At 41.1% G+C, this 12,992-nt stretch overlaps 1 protein-coding gene across 8 annotated transcripts in view; it reads left to right on the plus strand.

Moving 5' to 3' along the window:
• ERC1 (ELKS/RAB6-interacting/CAST family member 1) overlaps nucleotides 1-12,992 on the plus strand; it is a 479,183-nt gene that overhangs the window by 217,333 nt on the left and 248,858 nt on the right. For all 8 annotated transcript variants that reach the window (XM_075552242.1, XM_075552248.1, XM_075552244.1 and 5 more), the window contains one exon: nucleotides 10,551-10,686. In XM_075552242.1, coding sequence (XP_075408357.1) covers nucleotides 10,551-10,686 — 136 coding nt within the window. The remainder of the gene's footprint in view (nucleotides 1-10,550; nucleotides 10,687-12,992) is intronic.

Raw genomic sequence — 12,992 nt, forward strand, 5'->3', positions numbered from 1 at the left:
AAGGTGTATGTTTCATTGTTGCTACACTGTACCCTGACTGGCTTGTCTCCTCTCCGCGACCCTTCCATAAGGGGATGTCCAATTGCCTACAGATGGGCTTTGGCTCTCCACTCCGCATCCCCCTCATTCACAATGATAGTATTTTTTTGTTCTAATGATTCCTGATACCTGATCCCTTCAACACCACTTGATCGCACAGGCTGGTGTGCTTCTTCCATGTGGGCTTTATTTTGGCATAGGGACAAAAAGCAAGTCAGATTACCAGGAGTTTAGAGTAAAATACACTGTTTTCATTGGCACCTATTACCTTGTCACTTAAATGTATAAAAACATGTTGAGCAATATAAAAGATGACAAATTGAGGGTGGAGCAAGAGATTCACAGATTTGAAAACAATTGACTACTTAGTTTCACTGCTTAAATATAGTATTTGGACACCTTCCTTTAAAGCCTCCAGTTCATGATATCATTCGTACCTGTGCCTTCATGCTCTCTAGATGAGATTGGGGGAAACAGATGGAGACATCTGGCAGTTGGGAGATCTCTATCTCTAAGGAGTATGAACGGATATATTTGCATACACATTGGCTGTGCCGTCTCCGCAGGTGAGGTTGTATTTCACTTTAGCCATCCAGCTTTTGTCCGGGATGTCAGACTTAAAGAGCATGATAGCCAAAGAAGATCCCACAACTAGTATTCCTTTTTGCAAGCAGATTTCCTATTTAAGGAAAGTTGAATAGGAAGTTGACCCGACTTCTGTCATGGACAGGAAGAAATTTATTCATGACAGTTTTTTTTAACGTTTTATTAGGGGCTCATACAATTCTTATCACAATCCATACATACATCAATTGTGTAAAGCACATCTATACATTCATTGCCCTCATCATTTTTAAACATTTGCTCTCCACCTAAGCCCTTGGCATCAGGTCCTCTTTTTTCCCCCTCCCTCCTCGCTTCCCCCTCCCTCATGAGCCCTTGATAATTTATAAATGATTATTTTCACTTTTTATTTTTCCCCTCATTAAACCAAAGTCCAATCAAACTCACTGCCATAGAATTGATTCCAATTTCTAGCAGCCGTTGTAAGACAGAGTAGAACCGTTATTTAGGGTTTCTGAGGCTGTACATGTTCATGCATGAAGACGCTGTCATCTCTCTTCTGAGGGGGTTAAGTTTGCAGTAAGCAGCTGAATTCCTAACCACCAGGGATTCTGGTGAGGTCTCACTGTCATGAGATTTTCATTTGTTTCTGTTGTGCTTAGCACTTGTTGCCAATGGCCACCGATTTTTTTAAGATGCTAGATAGCTTTTTAGTCTAGAAACATGCAAAATTTATTGTTTTTATGAATTTTTAACTTCAAAAATAACTTGAGAAGCATGTTAAAAACTTAACTACTGTATATACTTGTGTATGAGCCGAGTTTTTCAGCACATTTTGAATGTAGTTTTGTGGTAAAATTAGGTGCCTCGGCTGATATTCGAGTCGGCTTATACTTGAGTAGATACAGTACTTTGAAGGTGGTGGTGGTAAAAATTGATGCCCTTCAAATATGATTTTGAAATTGAGATGTTAGAAGGAAAATTCTTAGCAGATAACTTTCTGATAGAACTAGAAGCAAAACCTGAGTTTGGGATGTATTAATCACAGTGTAGCTTCAACAACTTTATGAAAAATACCTTTCTTTGTCTTTCATTCCATTTTTTCCATGAATTTTTTGAAGCTCCCTTGTATAATCGGTTCAACACTTATCGAATGTGTTATGAAATGAAAACTCACCACAGACTCTTTTACCTAATTTTAAAAGAGATTAATTAAATACAGACCATGTCCGCTTGCTTACTTTCCATGATTAGTGTATCAGTGAAACTAGGGTGCAGAGATAAATTACTCCGTATCATTTTCTTTCCTGTCTTACTGAAACAGCTGTCTAGTTACCTCCTCCCCATTCCTTCGCCCACACACTCTACTTAGGATTTCGACTATTTTCATAAGTTTTGGAACCTGGTTATATCACCTTCCCACCTAAAGTCTTAGGAGTTAGGATAAACTCTAAATCCGTGCTGAGCCCCTGCTGCCGTTTGTTCTGCCTCGCCTCCCTCTGCTGGGCTCCTCCTATAGACATTCTGCCTGTGGTCAGGCTGAACTGCGACGTTTCCCTGCAGCGTGACGGACGCACTGCCTTTTGCTCAGGCCTCCGTTCACAGGCTCCTTCTGCTTAGTGCCCTGGCAAAGTTTAGCTAGTATTTTCCAGAAAGCTTTTTTTTTTTTTATCCACACCAACCACCCTACCACCAGACTAGGCTAGGGGCCCTTTTTGTCCACTTTCATTGCACTTGAGCATTTACTTGCCTGGGCGGTACTTGAGCGTGGCAGGTGTTTTATTCATGAGTTTACGCTCCAGTGTTTGATACATACGAATGAAACAGAGTGGTTCAGTGTGTATCAGAACAGAGTTGTGCTCGTAGGGTTTTCTAAAGCAGATTTCTTAGAAGTCAGTGCCAGGCCTTTCCTTTGGGGGGCCTTGCGGCAGACTTGATTCTTCAGCTTGGGCTAGCAGCCCAGCTCATTGACTGTTTGCACCGCCCTGATCTGTAAGAGGGGTGGTTTATCCAGTACTTGTCTATAATGAGAGAGCCTGCAGGCCATCAGTGCTCAGACATACGTGGACTTTCTTACATCTCAGAGCCGGCTTCCCTCCTGAGCAAAGCCGTGATCATGTGTTTGAGTCGGTGGATGAGAGACTGTTCTACTCTCTGATAAAGTTAATCTTCTTTACCGGTAGCCCAGCATTTGGTCTGTTTTTCTGACAACCATTGGACCTTGAGATCATTAGGGAATTTTCCCTAGATGTAAAATTCATTAGTGATAAAATTTTCCTTTTCCATGTAAGAGACCTGAATCTGATTTTTGCCTAACGGCCCCTACGTGCTGGCAGCACCTGTCTGTTAGGGTTGATTTTTATTGTGATGCTGCTGAACGGGTTCAGACGAGCTTCCAGACTAAAAGGACTAGGCAAAAGGTCTGACCATCCACTTCAGAAAATTGGCCAGTGAAAACTTTACGACCCCGGTTGCCAAGTTAGCATGGCATGGCAATAGATGGGCACTTTTCATTTATTGTGCATGGGATCACCATGAATGACGCCAGCCCATAGGCGGCTAACCACAACTTCTTCCTGCCTCAACGATTTCTTCCTTTAACTTTTTTAGAAGGTTACCCACAAGAAGTAAAAAATAATGATAGTGCCTTGCAATTATGTAATGCCTAATAATAGCTTATGGGAGAAAGAGGAGATTTTCTACTGGAGAGTTATATTCTCAGAAAAACTCACAGGGGCAATTCTTCCTTGTCCTGTAGGACAGAGTCAAAATCGACTCGTTGGCATTGAGTTTGGTTTTGTAATAACTTGCAGTACACTCTCACATTCACTGTCCACTCGAAATGATGAGATGGGTTTGGTGAAGAGCTAAAGGCACATCCTGTCACACTCAATCCTTCCAAGTGGAGAGAAAGTGTGAGCTTTCATAAGGCAGCCACTTCCCACCGCCTCACTGCCAAGTCACTTCAGACTCATAGCACCCCTGTAAGCATATTAAATGCCGGTAACTTTAGGGTTGAAGCCTGCTTTTAGAACGAGTCAATTGAAAGCATAAAATGTTTTTCAGAATGCTAAGATCATTGGATGTGCTGCCCTTTTAGAAACAGAGGGTGTGTGGGAGTGGGGGTGGGGTGGGATTGAAGAATGAACTTGCTTGCAAACAACGGAAACTAGGCAGTTAACCATGCCAGTAAAGTGCTGGTAAAGGTCACCACTCTGTAGAGCACTGTGTTTCCAGCTTTCTAATTTATTTCTCTGTCTCATGTAAGCCATCCTCATACAGTATTTAGTGTCAGAACTCGCCAAAGAACCGTTTCCCCTCGGCACGAGTATAGCAGAAAGGCAAAGGGTGTGGCAGCTGCAGTCAGACAATTAGATTGGAGTACCAGTCATGCAGTTTGAGGCTAATGATCAGATTTTCTTGAAGGTTTGATCTTTTCATATATAAAATGTAGTTAATAAAATCTAATTAAAATGTTTTGAGTAAGGAGATAAAACAATGAGATGATAAAACATTAAGGTGCTTGGTATATAAACTCAACTACGGCCATTAAGTCATTTCCAATTCAGGTGACCTTAAAGGACAAAGTAGAACTGTCCCTTTGGCTTTCTCAGACTGCCCGTCTTGACAGTGGTAGAGAGCCTCATCTTTCTCCCATAGAGCACTTGGTGGGTTCAAACAGCTGACCTTATTGTTAGCAGCCAATAACCCACTATACCACTAGAGCGCGGTATATAGTGAGCACTATTTTATATAGGATAATGTTGGACTTGGATTTAAAGCAAAATAAGTATATAGAGTAGAACTGCCCCTGTGTGTAAAAAACCGTGCCTTTCTTTTGAGTAGTAGGCTTTTATTTTTATTTTTTTTTATTTTTTTAAGGGAAAACAGAAAGACACTATATTTATTCCATTATAGATCCCAAAAGCTCTAAGTTGGTGTTTCGAGACAGGATTTTTCTTGGACTCTGTTTCTATACCACAGTTTTAGAATATGGATCTAGCGTGTATCATGTCCTTTTGATCTAGTTTTTTGTTTGTTCTTGCAATCAGATTTTATGAATTTATTTTTGAATATGAGGAGTACTAGATTATCATCTTTGGGGAAGGAAACAGACTTTTTTTTTTTTTAAAGAAAAGCAACTCTAAAATTATATTGGGCCATTTGAGAATACAGTAGGGGCTTCCAAAAATTTATGGAAAAGTTCCATTAATCCTCAATTCCATTTTCTCACAACCTTTTTGATGTCCCTTCATAGACTTCTTTTCTCCTGGTCTGCTGCCATTGTGGGCGAGGCCAGTTCTGTCGTTTGGGGAATTGTGCAGCTGTGTGGCTAGAGTCAAGTCTGCCTCTTTCCTGTGCACTTAAGTATCTGGAAGAGGTTGTCACCTGCCAGAAGTTCGCCACTGTCATTTGGTAACTCTGGAAGATGCTTCACAGCTCTGACCACCCCTCTGATACTTCGGGCCCATTTACTCAAGTCATTTCCCTCCAGTAAGTCTTTGAGCTCATTGGAAGCTTCACAAACAACCTGTATTCTCCCTCCCCTTTTTGTTTTGCCTCTTGTTTTTTCACTTCCTCCTTTACCTGGCTCAATTTCATGGTCCCAACACTATCATCTCTTTCTTTCTCAAATTGATGTTTTTCATTCATTTTTTAACAGTTTGATTGGTATATAATCCACATTTTATGCAATTCAATAGTTCAGTCATACCTATAACCATTTTCTTTTAAATACTCTTACCTTCTTTCATTCTTCTGTCATATGTGCCTTGGTAAAACCCCACACCTGGTTTAAAAATAAAGCAACAAACCACTCACCTTTACTGAACTGGACTGAAAAGCTGCAGAATGCTAGGGAAAATATCATATGTATGGCCATTAACCTCCATATGTTCCAGTTATACAGATAGTCCTGATACCTGTTACATTGGATTTCCCATTCCCAGTCCCATTCACTAGCCTGGCTTCTCTGGTCAAATCCCTCTCTTCCCACACGAAGCTGCTGATATCATGTCATATTACACAGAGAAAGTTCGAGTAATCAGATGTTACCCAACACATCTTTCTACCATTAAATCTACAACTTCCTCCATCTGTATCTACTTTTTCACCGTTGCAATAAAAATTTCAACTGTCAGTTGGCCATTCTTCCAAATTACTCAACTTTAGGACTCTATACCCTCAGTTCAAAACTTTTTTCTCTCCGGATTCTCACAGAGGCTCTGGTGGCAGTGGTCACATGTGGGGCTGCTCTCAGCAGGGTCAGCAATTCAAAATCACCAGCGCCTTCTCAGGAGAAGGAGGGGGCTTTCTTCTCCCATCAAGAGTTCCGGGCTCAGAAACCCGCAGAGGCAGTTTTACTCTGTCCCCTAGGGTCGCTGTGAGTAGGAATTGATTCAGTGCAGTGCCTGGGTGAAACAACATGTCTTAATGGCGCCCCTTCTAGCTCCCATCCTATTTGTCGTTCCCCTTCTCAGCAAAACTTGTTACAAGAATTGGCTTCGTTGGCTACCTGTGTTTTCCCACCTTTCTTCGATTTGTCAAATCGGGCTTCTATCTGTCACTCCCCTGAAACTGCTCTTGTCAGGTATTAGTAGCTACCTTGCTAGATCCACAAGTCATCTTTCTGTCTCCTGGTCTTGCCTTATGTATGTTTCAGCAGTATTCTATACATTATTCTATACCTGGACTAATGTATATTGTTTTGGCGTAGCTGACACATTTTTCTTTTTCCTCTTCTCTAATTGTCATTCATTCTCAGTCCTTTTGCACCTCCCACCCCTGCTGTGTACCACACTTGCTGCTAGTCTCATCTCTGAGCCGCTAGATGGAACTTCAAGGAGATGGTGTCACTCCTTGATTAGAAGCCCTGCTATACTCTCTTCACATACTTGGAATGAAACCCCAACTCTGTAGCTTACAAGACACTGCACCATTGGACTTTTTGTTCCCTCTGTCACCCATCTCCTACACCTTCCCTTCCCCTTACTCCGCCCACTTCAGCCAAGCTGCTTCTGTGCCCACGTCCCTTGTGCTGTGCTTCCCTTTCCTCTTCTCCCAGTTTTTTTTGTTTGTGTTTTTAATCATTTTATTGGGGGCTCATACAACTCCTATCACAATCCATATAACCATCAATTGTGTCATTCATTGCCCTCATCATTCTCAAAACATTAGCTCTCCACTTAAAGCCCCTGGCATCAGCTCCTCATCCCCCCCCTCCCTCATGAACCCTTGATAATTTATAAATTATTATTTTGTCATATCTTACTCTGTCTGACATCTCCCTTCACCCACTTTTCTGTTGTCCGCCCCCCAGGGAGGAGGTTATATGTAGATCCCTGTAATCGGTTCCCCCTTTCTACCCCACCCTCCCTGTATCGCCACTCACACTACTGGTCCTGAATCCTCCCAGGATTCCGTGTTTCCAGTTCCTATCTGTACCAGTGTGCATCCTCTGGTCTAGCCATATTTGTAAGGTAGAATTGGGATCATGATGGGGGTGGGGGAGGAGCATTTAAGAAGTAGAGGAAAGGTGTATGTATGTTTCATTGTTGCTACACTGCACCCTGACTGACTTGTCTTCTCCCCACAACCCTTCTGTAAGGGTTGTCCAGTTGCCTACAGATGGTCTCTGGGCCCCCACTCCGCACTCCCCATCATTTACAATCATATGATTTTTTGTTCTTTGATGCCTGATACCTCATCCCTTTTGACACCTCGTCATCACACAGGCTGGTGTGCTTCTTCCATGTGGGTTTTGTTGCTTCTGAGCTAGATGGCCCCTTGTTTACCTTCAAGCCTTTAAGACCCCAGACACTATATCTTTTGATAGCTGGGCACCATCAGCTTTCTTCACCACATTTGCTTATGCACCCGTTTGTCTTCAGTGATTGTATCGCGGAGGTGAGCACACATGATATGATTTTTTGTTCTTTGATGCCTGATAACTGATCCCTTTGGCACTTCATGATCACACAGGCTGGTGTGCTTCTTCCATGTGGGATTTGTTCCTTCTGAGCTAGATGGTTGCTTGTTTTACCTTTAAGACCCCAGATGCTGTATCTTTTGATAACCGTCTCCCAGGGTTTTACCTGGCTCACTTGTTTACAACCTCCACAGTGGTTCATCAGCTGTGTCTTTCCTGGCCATTGGCACATCCAGCACCTCCAGTCCATTGCCTGTTTTAGGATTGTTTTCAGCACATCTCTCACTCTCTGAAAGAGCCCCTGGGACTCATTGGTTGAGTGCTCAGCTGCTTCACATGACAGTCTGCTTCTGTACGATTCTCTACAGCCTTGGGCAGCCTGTGGAGTTCCCCTCTGTCCTGTAGGGTCGCTGTGAGTTGGAATCAGCTTGGTAGCTATGTGTTTGGTGTTGGTTTCATCACGGTCTGAGACACTTGCTTGTCATTGTTATGCTGTCTGCCTCCCTCTTTCACAGTAATGTCTGCGAGGGCTGGGACCCTGGTGGTCTTGTTCAGTGTTCTAGTCTCTCCCTTAGAACTTCATGGCACCTAGTAAATAGCAGCTGGATGGACAAATGAGATAAATTCTGAAAATTTAATAATTTGCTTGAGAATGCTTACTGCTTTGAAATTCTAATATGTACAATATGTGGCTTCACCATCATTACTAGCAGCTGGGATTTTATTAGGTTACTCTTAGTCTTATTAGTTTTTCACCAGCTGTCCCCTTGTGCTCTGCAATACCAAAGGCTGGCTTCCTAAAGCAAAAGGTTTCCCAACAGCAGGGATTGACAAATGACAGCCTACTCGTCTTTGTGTGACCTGGAAACCAAGAATGGTTTTTGTAGCTTTAAAGTAGAGGGGAGTAGTGGGACAGGGAGAATAATATGTGAGGAATTGCATATCACTAAACAACATAAAATATATATTATCTGGCCCTTTACAGGGAGAGAAAAAAAGTTTGCTGACCCTTGCTACTAAGTCCTACTCTTCATTGCCTCTCTGGCCCTTGTCAGAGCGCTTACTGCTCAGTCCATGCCAGTCACACGAGCGTCTTGCCAGTTGCTAAGATACACTCCACATGCTTACCTCGGGATCTTTGCGTTTGGCATTTGCTCTTTCTTCAGTCTGTGCAAGGTTGTGCGGACTCCTGTACTACTTTTGCAACTGTTTGAAATACTACTTTCTTGAAATGGCTTATCTTGAGCATTTTATTTAAGGTTGCAACCCTAACACCCAGTGCCTCAAACCGTATCTCCTTTCTTCTTTTACTCTTCGTTTTCATTGACCTTGTTGCCATCTGAATTACTGCGTGGTTTTCTTACAGTCTCGGTCTTCAGTGAGGCCAAGGGGCTGTCTGTTCACTGCCGTAATCCCAAAGTTAGTACCCAGCACACTGCAACTTTTATTTAAATATTTGTGGGATTAATGGCAATAGAAGCATTCTGAGAGTCAACATTTCTAAATACTTGGAAACATTCTGTCGAGACCTGTAATATTGGGGCACTGTCATGAGAAGCCTTGCCTCAGATATATGGAGATAAAATGAACTCTGCCTGGAAGAGCGCAAGACTTTCTGTAAGAACACACATGGAAATAAATGAAATTAAAGGGTAGGCTGGGACAAATGATCATTTCATTATCTTGTTGATTAATAAATTGTTGAGTTTATTATTTGTAATATTTTTGTAGATGTTGAAAGCCTTTCTAGTAATACTTTTTTAAACGATTTGTTAATGCGTTTATATTTTATATTGATGTGTTTCTTTTCCCCCTTTGCCCCTTGGCTTGTTGTTAATATTATATTACTAGGAACACACGCTCATAAAAGTACACTCCTTCTTGAAGTGACTATCCTCAGTGCACGAAGCGGCAACGGAGGTGGACATAAGTGAGCCCGCTGGCTGCTTCCCCGTCGCCTCTGCACTCCCCCTCCTCCACCTACTCTGACGCCCACTGTGCCACGGCACTTGATTTCTGTGCTGGGTTCGATGAATTTCAGGCTGTACTCACAATCAGGGGTCTATTAGAGAAGTTTCATGGTTCACCACAAGTCAGGATCAGCAAGCAATCAGGGTGCTCCATAGCAGCGTCTCTCCTCAGCCAGCAGTGAGGTCGCTCGGGTCTACAGCCTCTTGGCCTTACAGGCCAAGAAGTCAGCTTGCCTGTCACTCTGTCTCACAGTCCATAGTCTGTGGCCAGATGAGAAGGTAAGGTACCCCGTAGTGTCTGCAATATTCCTCTGAGTCTCCGTGTCACTGTCTCGGGCGCCTCTGGTCTTCATAGCCTCTGCCGCTTCAGACAGAGTTCTTGGATGTGTCTCAGATTACTCTTAAAAGGCCAAAGCATGACTTTGATTGAGGTACAGTTGTCTGTTTGCAGACCCTACCCCCAGGAACACCCTCTTGTGAAGTAGTTTAAAGAAACCTCTAAGGAAACAAAGGATGTGGCTTGATTCAGGATGTAGCCCACCGCAGTCCACTAGCAGAACGCCCTCCAAACAGCGATCCTAGCCCCAGACAGTTTCTGTAAGGTACTTTATTGACAGGTAGAATAATGCAATTCTTTATTTGAAGCAGAATTTAGGTATATGGGTAGGATTATGAAATGTCATACCTTTTTTAACAAACTGAATGTGAATATGTGTTTTACATACAAGTTATGGACAAATATAGACATATAAATATGTAAGAGGTACGGAGTCAAAGTAAACACTGTTTTTATGATGTATTAAGAAATTGCCATGCACTATCATCAAAATACATGCTGAAATAAAAACCCGTCTTCTTGATTTCTTTGGAAACAGTTTCCTGCTGTTGGTGGGAGGACTCTGGGAGTGTTGAAGGTGCTCTTGCAGCAGGAGCGTTTGCTAGCTCTCAGGGAGGGCTTCCTCAGTGTGCCGGTGGCGCCAGTCTATGCTCACTGTGTCTTTCCGATGCTTGGATGGGAAAAGCTTTATTTTTCCCTTCTTTGTCAATAGGCAAGTGAAAGACCAGAATAAGAAGGTAGCAAACCTGAAGCACAAGGAGCAGGTGGAGAAGAAGAAGAGTGCACAGATGCTGGAGGAGGCTCGGCGGAGGGAGGACAATCTCAATGACAGCTCCCAGCAACTGCAGGTTAGACCCCACGGAGGCTCTGGAAGGGTCCTGAGAGGAGATGTGAGCCACACTGCATGTTGCTTTTCCCTTCCTCTTCCTCTTCCTCTTTTTTGTCTATCTAACCTTGCTAGCTGCCTTCCTTCTGCGCCAACTGTGTAGCAATTAAGGAATGACTTGAATAGAAACGGCAAGTTTTATTTCACAGCTGTCTGACGGCACCTCAGTGTAGGAGACAGTTTATCTTGATATGATTTGATCACACTTGAATGGTAAGTTTGACTATCAGGTGGGTTCCATTGACCTTAAGGATAGTCAGTATGATTGTTTGCCGATTCTATTCATTGAAGTGTTTTACTAATCTCTTTCTAGCTTCCCTTTTACATTCTTTTGTTTTTTCCCCCTCTTCCATGTATTTCTACTTCCTTATTTTAAAATTTTAATTTAGAAGAATGCATGATGATCTGTTACATATGAAGTATCTCTTTTTTCTCTTCAATAAAGAGTGATAGCTACTTGATAAGTACGTGTAATTATTAACATTGTAAGCTAAACCAGACTCGGTAGCAGTAGTAGGTACCATATTTGAAACTGGGCTCTGATCATTCACTGCTTCTTCCCTTCACTGGAATAATGTGTTCTACTGGATTTTACATAGGAGGTGGGTGCTCCATATTTTGCCATGAGGGAATAGAGTGAAGGAAAAGAAATTGGGTGCCTTGGTTAACACCAAGGCATGACTTTCTCAGTGCCTAAACCATGATTTTTACCTAGGTCTAACTGGATCTATTTCCTTTTTTCATTGTCTTGACCATAATATTTCACAACAAAGGTTTAGACTTTTATATGCAAGCACCATAAACTTGTTGAAATTATCTGAAAGTCCTGAAAATATTGTTAAACTACTGTTAGATATTTTTCTCATTATAACTCCTAATTAGATATGATAAATGCCGTAATTACATAAGCATGAAATCAAAATATTTACTGCAAAGGTTTTGAGAATTATTATCTAGAAGCCTTTTTAGGCTTTAAAACAATTTCATGAAGACATGACTTTTATATGTTTATTCCTCTTTTATATAACCCTTTCTAACTATAAAACGAATATTCATTATAGAAACTACATAAAGGTCCTCAAATGCACCGACCTTGTGAAAATGTAGAGTACCAGTTTATTTCTCGGCTTTGCCAGCACCAAGTATTGGCAATTTCTCCTCTTGCTGCTTTAAATTTTTTTCTGGGGAAGGTGTTGAAAGAAGGGCGTTATCCTCATGCTGAAATAGTTTGTTTTACTCCAATATTTTTTCTAATTGCATTGAGATTGGCTAGTGTTTCATGTTTTGGATTTCCTTTTGTTTAGTGTTGGGTTTGTTAACCACAGTGACTTTTCCCTCCTGACGTTTTGCTTAGCTTGGTGCCATTTTGAGAGCATCTAATTATTTGCTTTTAAGTATTTTCAAGTTGTTTTGTGCTTTTGTTGCTGTCATTTTACTCTTCTAAACAGATCTAGAATTTACTCTAAATTATTCTAGGGTAGTTTGTGTGGTGTATGATTTATTTTTCTGTGTAACTAACAATTTCACTTGAAAATTAATAGGAAATTATTGCATTACTCCCAAGTTTGAATCTCTATCTTCATATTTTATGAAATTGTTGAATAGCAGACTCAGTAGAATTTCAACTTCTCTTTTTGCCCTCGGGTCACATTATTTTTAATTATAGGAAAGACTTTATTTTGTGCCAATGTGAGCCTGTCTTTAGATTAGCTCTTAACTGCATCATTTGTCTCCTCTCCCCCATTTAATGTTTCTGAGACTAGTCTACCTTTGTAAACAGGTGTTAAGATAACAAATCTTATTAAAAATATTTTCATATTGAGAGATAAGACAGGCTTTATTATTGACTTATATTTTAGGTATAGAGATAACAAATGTAGATGACAAATGTTGACTAGTGAATTGGTTTTTCTAAGGTATCTCACTAAGTGAGAGCCATATATGCATGTTACACATAGATGTAATTTTTAAAAATATATAGTAAAAAGAGCACAGTGCTGCAAATTGGGATAGTTAATATCTGATCTCAGTTTGTTTTAATTAATAAGCTCTTCTTACTTAGTCTAAACATATTTTTTTAACAGCCAGGAACATTTTTAGCACCTAGATTGTAGTCTCTACGTATGAATGCCAGCTAAAATAATTTAGAAATTCTGTTTTTTTGCCTCCCTTGAAAAATAATTTTTATATTTTCCAAGTAATATTTTACACTTTAACTCTTCTGGTAGTGATTTCTTCCGTTTTTTAACCCAGATTTACCTGTCTTTG

Source organism: Tenrec ecaudatus, chromosome 6 (assembly GCF_050624435.1).
Source record: "Tenrec ecaudatus isolate mTenEca1 chromosome 6, mTenEca1.hap1, whole genome shotgun sequence".
NCBI lineage: Eukaryota > Metazoa > Chordata > Mammalia > Afrosoricida > Tenrecidae > Tenrec > Tenrec ecaudatus.